The 10,393-nt window shown below is 45.4% G+C and overlaps 1 protein-coding gene across 1 annotated transcript; it reads left to right on the forward strand.

The window, feature by feature from the left end:
* Positions 1-369: 369 nt before the first annotated feature.
* On the forward strand, positions 370-8,438 carry shha (sonic hedgehog signaling molecule a). The gene is made up of 3 exons (XM_088282623.1): positions 370-1,144; positions 4,204-4,465; positions 6,599-8,438. Exons 1-3 carry the CDS (start codon positions 842-844, stop codon positions 7,264-7,266), a joined length of 1,233 nt encoding a protein of 410 aa, XP_088138749.1. The 5' UTR covers positions 370-841; the 3' UTR covers positions 7,267-8,438.
* Positions 8,439-10,393: the final 1,955 nt, after the last annotated feature.

A 10,393-nucleotide genomic window follows, 5' to 3' on the forward strand; every position in this document is an offset into this window, starting at 1 on the left:
TTAACTTTTGTCAAGTACATTATTTTTGCACCAAGTCTATTTTGAGGTGGCGTAAAAGGTTTTGACAACTCCTAAAGTAGACCACAAGTACATCCAGCATAAGCAGAGAGCAAACTAATCAATGCGGATGGAAAGTGGATTCTTGTTTGCTCTGATTTAGGGATGGCTTTAACGCGCGTACGTACGCAACGGGGGCGCGCGCGGGTTTGATGTTGTCACGTTATGCCACTTTCGGGACATTTGCACGCATGAGTTGTCACGGGGGCAAGTTCAAGGGGGTACAGTGGCAAAATGCTGGGCGAGAGGCGCTTTTATTTTTTTTTAAATATATAATTGATGTTTTCCCATGGTGGAGCCCCTCCCAGCGACGCACCACATGCAGGTGGAATGAATCTTTGCTTTTTGTGTGTGGGTTGGTGTGGACTAACATGGAGAGGGCGAGCCAATCAAGTCCCTCCCCCGCTATAGATCGCTGCTATAATACAAAGCAGTAAAAAGCGGGTCGCCTCACACAAGCGGCTGCAGCTCGACTTGAAGATCCGGCGGGTTTCTTTTTTTTTTTTTAATTATTATTATTTCCTTTCGTTTCATCTCCTTTAAAAGGAGAAAGAATAAGAAGAAGAAAAGAAGAAGAAGAGGCCAAAACAAGCCTCCTTGGATGTTCTTCCCCTTCCTGAGACGTTCATTTCCGCACCTGCCGTAGAAGAGAACCGGAGGGGGGGCGAGCGACAAGGGCATCGAGAGAGAACCGGCAAAGGCGCACCGAGAGGCGGCCACCTCCTGAAGGACACACACCCCCCTCTCCCTCCTCCTCCCTTTCCCCCCCTCCCTGTTCATCAACATGCTGCTGTGGACCAGAATAGTCCTGGTCGCCGCCGTCTGCTCGTCCTTGGCGGTGTCCCCCGGCATGGGATGCGGACCGGGCCGGGGCTACGGCCGCAGGAGGCATCCCAAGAAGCTGACACCTCTCGCCTACAAGCAGTTCATCCCCAACGTGGCCGAGAAGACCCTGGGGGCGAGCGGCCGCTACGAGGGCAAAATCACGCGCAACTCGGAGCGCTTTAAAGAGCTCACGCCCAACTACAACACGGACATCATCTTCAAGGATGAAGAGAACACCGGCGCCGACCGGCTCATGACTCAGGTAAGGTGCACGCGCACGCACCGGCGCCACCGAAACGCGGTTTTTCCCACTCCGTGAACGCACCATCCCTTGTCAGCCCGATTGCGCACCTCCAAAGTGAAGTCTTTTTAGCCCCCTGGTGAACTCTGCGCATTATCCACGGCTCCACGCAGCCGAAACCGACCCTGCACTTTTTATTTATTTATATCATATCTCATATTTTTTTCTATATATGAAAAAAGTATAAACGCGGCAGCGCGCATGCGGATAGTCAGGGACGCTCGGCCTTCATGCTTGGTGACAGTGGATTTAAAATATTCATGCGCAAGCCTTGTTCCTCGTATCTATATTTGTATCCTCCACCAGCTGCTCCCTTTAATAAAAAAAAAAGTGAGGTGGACATAATTTGGAGCCAAATTGGCTTGAGTTTTGAGAGGATTTAAACAAAACGTGTCTTTTGGTGGCTTTTCTGTGTCGCTCAAAGGGGAGAGGGGGGCTTCGGGTCCGGGTCAATCTCCAGACGTGAATTGATAGAAAATTTACAAAAAAATTGGGGACGTTTTTTTTCTCATTTTTTGCTGGTGAATTATTCACAATGTTGATTTGGCTCGAGGTGGTCCTGATGTGGATGCCGGTGGTCCTGATGAGGGCCAGACACGAGCTGAAGGAGTCGAGATGAAATATTCACCGTGCGTGCGGTCGCTCGCTCGAATCTCACCCCCCCCGCGATCCTCCCCCATCATCGCATCTCCTTACCGAGAGCCACGCACGCATCTCGTGGTCGATATGTTCCAACTTACGCCTCAGAAACTCGCTACAGCATATGAAAATTGCTATTGATTGCAGAGCAACTCCACACTGGAAATATTCTACGAACCTACTCGGTGCTTATTCATGGCCACTAAAATCACGCATGATATCACTGTGGGTTTTATGCGTTTTAGCGTTTTTTTTTTCTTTAATGACACACCGCTGGAATAGTTGGCGTCTTTCCTCCTCAATGGTTCCAGTCAAGACCAAAAAGGAGCTACTTTGTGTGTCCGCGGCATAAGCACGGTCACATGGGGATTATTAAGGCTACAGTGCCGGTGTTGCGCGGCTTTACGCGTGAAGCCTCTCGCCGTGGGACTTTTACGCACGGGATTTTACGCATGAATGTAGCGGGTTTTATATTGGCGAATAAATGCATTTTGTGTTCGCGGACGTCAACCGAACGGTCAGCTGAAGCTTCCTAACGGCAGTGCACTAATTGAAGTCATTAGGTCGTTTCAGGCTTGATTAACTCCAAGCGAACGGCCGATTGGTCGTTATACGGATGGAGTTTCTTTTTACTCTATTATGAAGTGAAGCTTAATTGACAGGAGCTAATTAAGCGTGAAATCATCCCCCCCTCGCCCCCCAAGGGTTGTCAAAATGGCTGTTTGCGCTGACAGGTAGCTGAGAAGTGTTTCCTCTAAACCAAATCATTTGTGAAACAGATTAAGAGGTTGGCTGTTGGACAAGTTTAACCCCCTCCTTCCCGAAGCACAAAGTCCGTGGGGGGGGGGGGGGGGGGGGACTAGTGGGGGCTTTACGGTGGCTGAGCAGAATTGTGCTTGATTTGCGGCACACGACCTAATGAATTAATAAATAGGGGCCCTTTACGGCTCACTCACAATGTGTCTTTTCCCCCTTTGCCTTCTGCGTTTAAAACAGCGCATTCTACAAGTGTGATATGCTCATAAAGCTGCAGCCGCTGATATATGTGCGTGGACTGTCGGAGAAAAAGGGACCTTGTGGACATTTCACAAGTCTGTCAGTCAGCAGGCGACTTAAGGAGGCGCGTCACGCTTTCCCCCCCAAACACCCACTCCGATCCCATAAGACTTTGCTGGACAAGAAGAATGAAAGTGGTCCCTGAAAAGCCTCTTTGTGATGTTTTTATTTGACATATCGCTCGAGTGTGTAGAAAAGTTGTCTTGGAGAAGGTGAAGCATCCTCGCCGAGGCCCGCGGGGAGCTTTTATTTATTGGCCAAATTACAAATTTATTCCAAACGATCCCCTGCTGCCCTTATGAGCCGTGCTGCATTCAGTGGCACATAATCATAAAAATGGAGGGGTGGGGGGTAGTTGGAACTCGCACCTTCCCATGCAACACCCATATGTTATAGAGCAGTGAAGCGAATGTGGGCTCTTATCAATATTTCATCGTGGGCTTTTTTTCCCCTCCCCTTTATCCGAGATGTGCCCTCTGACGCCGCTGCTCGGCGCTGAGAAATAAAAATGCAAGCTCACATTTGAATCATCACACCAGCCCTCAACCATGCAGACGGAGAAAGAAAGGAAAATCTCAAGGAGACGCTTCACAAGCGACCAAACGAAATCAGGGCGTCTTGTATGGGGACCAACAAACTGAACGTGAAAGAGTCACATGGATGGTCAATTCTTCTTTTAAGGACTTTTTGTACAGATTGTAGTATTTAGCTCAACCCTAATCTTGAATTGATAGTGCGAAAGTAGTACCTCTCAAGGAGTCACCGCAAATTGGAGAGAAAAAGGGGAACCGTAGAGTCGAGTCACTATTTTAGTACTCCACTGAACTGAACTGAATAAAAGCTCACCCAGGACCACCAAATGGGCCTCCAACCTACCGTTTACATCCATGTACCTCAACTGGCAAAGTGCTTCACTCCAGTCGTACAACAGTTCAACCCACGTGTATAAAAGTACCAGATGTTAAGGTGCAGGTCCAAATGGTCAGCATTAGGGCTACATGATTGTCAATCCTGTCCCTTCATTAATGGCTCCCGATTTTTGTCAGGTGGACTAAAGGCAGGTAGCGTGTCAAACTGTCAGGAATTAAGGTACAATTTTTCAGGGAAATAAGGTATAGGATTGGTCATCAAACCTTTGTGTACCAAACCAAAATGCCACAATCAGTTATTAAAGATCAATAACACAATACAACCATTAGAGATCATGAATGGATTCTAAAGTATTGGTATGGCCAAAAACTGTACAGGAATGCGGCCAGTCTATCAGCCAGTTTAGTCAGCGGCGTTGCTTAAGACAACTCACCGATGGTTTGTCGCATCCGCAGCGGTGCAAAGACAAGCTGAACTCGCTGGCCATCTCCGTGATGAACCAATGGCCCGGCGTCAAGCTGCGGGTCACCGAGGGCTGGGACGAAGACGGCCACCACTTTGAGGAGTCCCTCCACTACGAGGGCCGGGCGGTGGACATCACCACGTCGGACCGCGACAAGAGCAAGTACGGCACCCTGTCCAGGCTGGCGGTGGAGGCCGGCTTCGACTGGGTCTACTACGAATCCAAAGCCCACATCCACTGCTCGGTCAAAGCAGGTACGCTGCAAGATGATGATGATAAAAATTTGGGGGGGACCAAAACAAACCATTTTTACTATCATGCTGGAAAGCTAATCATGATTTTTTTTACACTTTTATCTCGCCAAGAATTGACCTGTTTTGAGAGTTCCGGTGTTCTGCCAAATTTAGGTCAGGACCCCAGCGGAAGTGATTCAGTAGCACACCCTGGAAAGTTAGGAAAAATTAGCCTCAAAGACAAATTTGATCTAACAACACCAAATTTGGTGGACAAGTCAATTATGACAGGACATAGAAAAAAAAAAAGTCACAACAACCCATGCCTGCAATTGAACAGAACTTTAGCCATTCTGGTTTCAAGCAAATTCCACGGCTCATATATTGATAAACCACTACTATGAAATTCGCCCAAAAGACAAAAAAAAAAAATTTGGAGTCCCTGGATATAAGACCGAGTAATAAAGGAAAATTATTACTGGGCAAAAATAATTACAAATCATTATAATTTAAAAAATTACAATGAAATGACGGATTCTGATCAGTAAAAAAGGCGAACATGAAAAAAAATATATATTTTTTTTTTCCAGTATATCAATCTCCATCCAAAGTGGTTGTATGTACTGTAGTTGTGGTCCTATACAATAAATATACAAAAATGACCACTATTAAGGTTTTTTTCCCCCGCCAATTAGGAAATTCTCCAGTCATTGATCATTGATCATACGTCTTAAACCAACCTAATAAATCTCCTGTTTATTATTCAGCACACACTCGGTGAGATCACAGCGTGGGCCGGGCCGCGACGTGTCATTTGGGGGTCAGGCGACTTTACCAGAAGGATTTGCCAGCCAACAATGTCCAATCGCTTGGGCCAAATCTGGTTTGTGGGTTGTCGCCTTATTTCATGCCCGGGAATCTTAAAAGAAGATTAAAAGCCCCCCCAAATTCTGAACACAACCCCACCCCTCCTCCTCCAGAAAATGTGATCCTAGAGACTGGTATGTGAAGAGCTCCCACCAAGGCCAAAATTATTGTCATCAAGACGAATCACAAAGCAGCCGTGCGAGCAGGGGACATGGGCGCGAGCATTTAAGGAGTCCGGGGGCCCTCATTTAAATTCAAATCTACAAGTGGAGAGCCTCGCAGGGTAAATAGTCAGTGGTGAGTCGCCCGTTTGTGTGAATTGTCACATAGAGGTCCCTGCACCTGAGCAAATATAGAAGGCAGAGAGAAGGAGGGGGGCGTCAAAAAAAAATGTTCAATAGCCATCCACAAGCTGTTTTTGAATGACAATGGCTGCTCTTTATTGGGTTTTTTAATTAAGAATAGATGAGCCCAAGCTTTTTTGGGGGGCTCAGACTGTGTGTAACGGGCCAATAAACATCCGGCAAAGAGGGGCAAAGAGTGCACGGAATGCTCTTTTTTTTTTTTTTACTTTATTCAGGAACTTTTGGAGGAAGGTTGTGTGTTCTGACCGGGTGGACAGACGTGAATTGAAGTTTAATTGAGCGGAGTTGAAAAGGAAGCCCTGCGAGGGTTGCGTAGTACTTTTAGGAGGGCCAGGTACCTTTTGAGGGCGGAGTCTGCAGCAAAGTACTAAAAACTCAAGGATCCTGCAAGTTTTGGGTGAAAGTGAGAGGTTCTTTTTTCTCTTGTTTGCAATATTTGCACAACTGAGTACAGCAGAGGTCTACTGTACGTGGTAAATTTCAGCCTAAACCACAAAAGCCCATCTGAGCTACCAATTGTGAATGGAGAGATACCCAATGGTATATTCTGTTGCTAACCAAAACAGCAGAAATTAGTTCCCTTTGTCGCCCTCATCCCCACAAATTCTGCTTTCACTTAACAACTCAGTAACCTTTCAAAAATGCCTCCTCCATTTGCAGTTAAGTAAATCCAATAAATATGGTAAAAGTCTAATGGCCAGTGCCGAATGGGAATACTCATTCTCTGTTGCTAACCAATACAGCAGCAGCTTCAGAGGCACGCAAATGTGGACTCTGGCCAATTCTAGCCTATATGAGTTGTTTCAAATTCTGTGTTTTGTATTAAATTCTGTTCTACTAAAAATCCCTCCCCCATCTGCAGTTGAGTAAATGCAGCAAACACTGAATATTAATAGTAAAGCTGTTGTGTCCACGTTGACAGAAAACTCCGTGGCGGCCAAATCCGGAGGTTGCTTCCCGGCATCCTCCACGGTGACACTCCAGGACGGCTCCTCCAAGTCGGTCAAGGACCTCCAGAGCGGGGACAAGGTCCTAGCAGCGGACGCCGACGGCAAGCTCCTCTTCACGGACTTCCTCACGTTCATCGACCGGGACTCGAACACCCGCCGGCTCTACCACGTGGTGGAGACCGACGCGGACCACCGGATCACGCTGACCGCCGCCCACCTCCTCTTCGTGTTCACCAACTCCACTCGGGGCGTCCGCGGAGCTTCGGCGGTCTACGCCAGCCAGGTGCGGCCGGGCCAGGAGGTGTTGGTGCCAGACGGCGCGCACCTCCGGCCGGTGACCGTGGCGCGGATTTCCACGGAGGTACACGTCGGCTCGTACGCGCCGGTGACCGCGCAGGGCACGCTGGTGGTGGATCAGGTGCTGGCGTCCTGCTACGCCGTGGTGAGCAGCCACGAACTGGCGCACTGGGCCCTGGCGCCGCTGCGCCTCGCCCATTGGGTGTCATCGGTGCTGTCCGGCGCCCAGGCCGGTAACTCTACGCACGAGGACGGCGTGCACTGGTACTCCAAGGTGCTCTATCACTTAGGAACGTGGCTCTTGGACCCCCACGCCTTGCATCCACTCGGCGTGTCCAGCTGAAAGCAGACTTGAGGACCAGACTCCCCCAAACACACACACACACACACACAGAAAATAAATACAAATGCAAATAAATGTAGGACTCTTCGGTAGATGAAATAATAATAATTAAAAGAGAAGAAAAACCTCGACAAAGGCCCCATGCAGTTGGAGTTGATGGGATATTTATTATTATTTCTGTGACTTTTCTATATGATGATGACGACGCGTCCCCCTTTCAAAGAATGAATGGAGCCTTAAAAAAAGAGAGAGAAAAAGTTTGAATAATTTATTCTCACACGAACTGATGGCTGCGGTGAAAAGTGTGCATAATCTATTTTTGTATGTGTCCAACGGAAGACCAACGAACATCGCAAAGACAAAAAAAAGTCAATAATGGCAAAGAAAGAAGACGAAGCTAACTCTTGACAGGTTGTAATGTTCATAATGTGCATATATATATATATATATATATATATATATATAAATATAAATATATGTGTGCAACTGACTGTTATATTTTGGGGGAAGAACAAACTTGGCGGGGTTCCATAAATTATATTTTTATACACAGAATTGTAAATTAGATTTTGACAGATCGCTACCGAATTTGAAATAGTGTAAAGATATGAGAATATATTTTAATTTAAATACAGTAGCATTGGGAAAAGTGTTGGAAATGTAAAAAAAAAAAAAAAAAAAAAGAAAAAAACGTACTTTTTGGGGTTGTCAGAGAGGGACAGATATTCTGCCTCATGTCTGCATTCTTTTTTGTGTTGCTATCATTGTTTTATTTTATTTTATTTGATTGTATTCGTTTTCCTCTGAGAAAGAAGAACATTAAATGCAGATTCTGACAATTCGGTAACAGTTACAAGTTGTACTGTTTCGTTGAATAAATTAATAAGTAACTCAAGTAAATGTACTAAAATGTATTTTTCCTTTTTCCTCCATATTTTTAATTATTCTAATAATCATAGGGAAATAGTTTTATAGAGATGCGGCAGCTGCACAGTTTGTCATATATATATATATATATATATATATATATATATATATATATATATATATATATATATATATATATATATATATATATATAGATACACATATGGGCAGAGCATACCAGTTAACTGTCATAACAGGGCGGTGTGTCGAGAAAAATGTCTAGAGTTTATTATTTATATGTTTATTACGAAAATGATGATAAAGAAAATGTGTTCAAACTTGAGAGTTGTTATATGTCTCTGTTTGAATGGAAGGGAGTGGCTTAATTTGTTAAAACCAAACTGTTAAAAAAAAATCGAGAAGGGCCTGCGAGAAAGGAAAAAAAAACAAAAAAACTTGTGGTTTCCAAAAATGGACATATTGCACTTTGAGAAACCTTTCGCGTGCTTGTGAAATGTGGAGCGCTCTCGTCAAATGTGACGAGCTTTGCCCTTTGCAAATAACCTCCATCTCGGCACACACAAAGCGTGTTTGTTGGGTGCCTTTGAACGCTTTACGGGCTTATTAAAACCGCCGTGACGTACTCAAACGTCACCAATCGCCAGTTTGGGACAATATTCAGGCGCCAAAGTGGATTTTGGTGGGATTCTTTTAGCAACGTTAACGTCGTGCTCCCTGAAGGGAGTTTCGGGTTAAAAGTTGGGCAAACGCGACACCATGTGGAAAATGCTGGTAGTGCAACATTGGAACGTTTTGGAGAAATTGTTCAGATTTTGTCATTTATAACAAGATAAAAAAGCTAAACTACTTTAAAGCAAAAATACATTTTGTACTGAGGAGAAGGTAAATAATTATTTCCTTTTTAATACATTAGTTGAGTGTCAGTGAACACATCTTTGCCTCTTCCACCTCACAGGTGTGGCGCATCACAATTCTGATGACCTCATGCCTTACTATTGTGGGTAGTCTAAGGCACACCTGTGCAATAGATTTGCTGTACTCCAGAGGACAATATGATAAAACTGCACATTTTAGAGCAGCCTTTTATTGCGACCGGCCCCGAAGGCACACAAGGCAATGTTTTGTAAAAAAGGTGGCGGGACTCTCAGCAAAGGAGAGGTGCTCACTGACCTACATTTAGAACTATGAGAAAAAGTCCTCGTGTTCATCGAAGAAGTAGTCATAATTTGGATTTTGCTCTCTGAATTTGACAAGTGATACATTTGCTTGAAGATGTGATTTTAAGTTTCATTAGGATACGTCAGGTTCACGTACTCTCTTCTAGTAATGCAAGAAGCATTCATAAAATGATTAAAGTCAAACCTTCAAGCAAGGTAAACCAGGCCACGGCTTAGAAGAAGTGTTGCAACATGAGCAGGAATTCCACGTCCTGCTCTTAGATCGCCCACATTGTGTGTACTTGTTGATAATTGTGAGGTGGAAACTTTTCTTTTTTTTTTTTCGGGTGAGTGGGTGTGTGGATGGAGGAGAGGTGGTCTGTCTCAGCCACAGAGTGTGACCCCGGGGTCCCTGCATGTGGATACAAAAGCGTACGCGCATGAGGGGCGGCATTCCTGGGAGCAGGTAAACAGAGCCTCCCGTCTAATCCCTCCAGGGGCCCTCGAGTCTAACAACGAGTGAGAAAGAGGGCCTTTCACAAATGTTGACTTTTTGCAAACGCCGACTGTCTGGCATTCGGCAAAAGCCCAACTCCCTGTTTCCAAGAGCAAGCGACACAAAAGAGCTCCTCCTCTGCTTTTTCTCCTCCCGGCAACGTTTGCTCCGCCGCCGACATGCCGGGTAGATGTCGCATAAGATGGATACCTCTTTTGTGTATCGTGGCTGAGGGGAAAAAAAAGTTTCTCAAACTTAAATGTTTCAGATCTTCAAGTCAATATTATCCCATAGTCAGTCAAACATGTTTTTTTTCAGGGGCTGCTTTGCAACTTCAGGACCTTGACGACTTGCTAATATCATCGGAATGCTGGATTTCTGCGGTCTGCCACAAAATCTTTTCAGCGAACATTCGTCAAGATGCCGCCCACCTGTCAAGAGTACCTACCGACTTCTAATTGGGGCTCATTTGGCCAAATTTCAGAGTAAGAGAACCTGAAATTTTGGGCATGGGTCCGTAATGCATTCACTTAAATGAATGCACCAAATTTTGGGAGATTTTTTTTTTTTTTTAAGAGATTGTCTT

This window comes from Idiotropiscis lumnitzeri, chromosome 19 (assembly GCF_059441095.1).
Source record: "Idiotropiscis lumnitzeri isolate Australia: NSW breed Sydney's pygmy pipehorse chromosome 19, RoL_Ilum_1.0, whole genome shotgun sequence".
Lineage (NCBI taxonomy): Eukaryota > Metazoa > Chordata > Actinopteri > Syngnathiformes > Syngnathidae > Idiotropiscis > Idiotropiscis lumnitzeri.

What these genes read in the sequence shown, in the direction of transcription:
- shha (XM_088282623.1), top strand. Translation starts at nt 842, where the DNA reads ATGCTGCTGTGGACCAGAATAGTCCTGGTCGCCGCCGTCTGCTCGTCC. An exon ending in CCGACCGGCTCATGACTCAG is followed by an intron (nt 1,145 to 4,203) that starts GTAAGGTGCACG and finishes TCGCATCCGCAG; the next exon opens with CGGTGCAAAGACAAGCTGAA. An exon ending in CCACTGCTCGGTCAAAGCAG is followed by an intron (nt 4,466 to 6,598) that starts GTACGCTGCAAG and finishes CCACGTTGACAG; the next exon opens with AAAACTCCGTGGCGGCCAAA.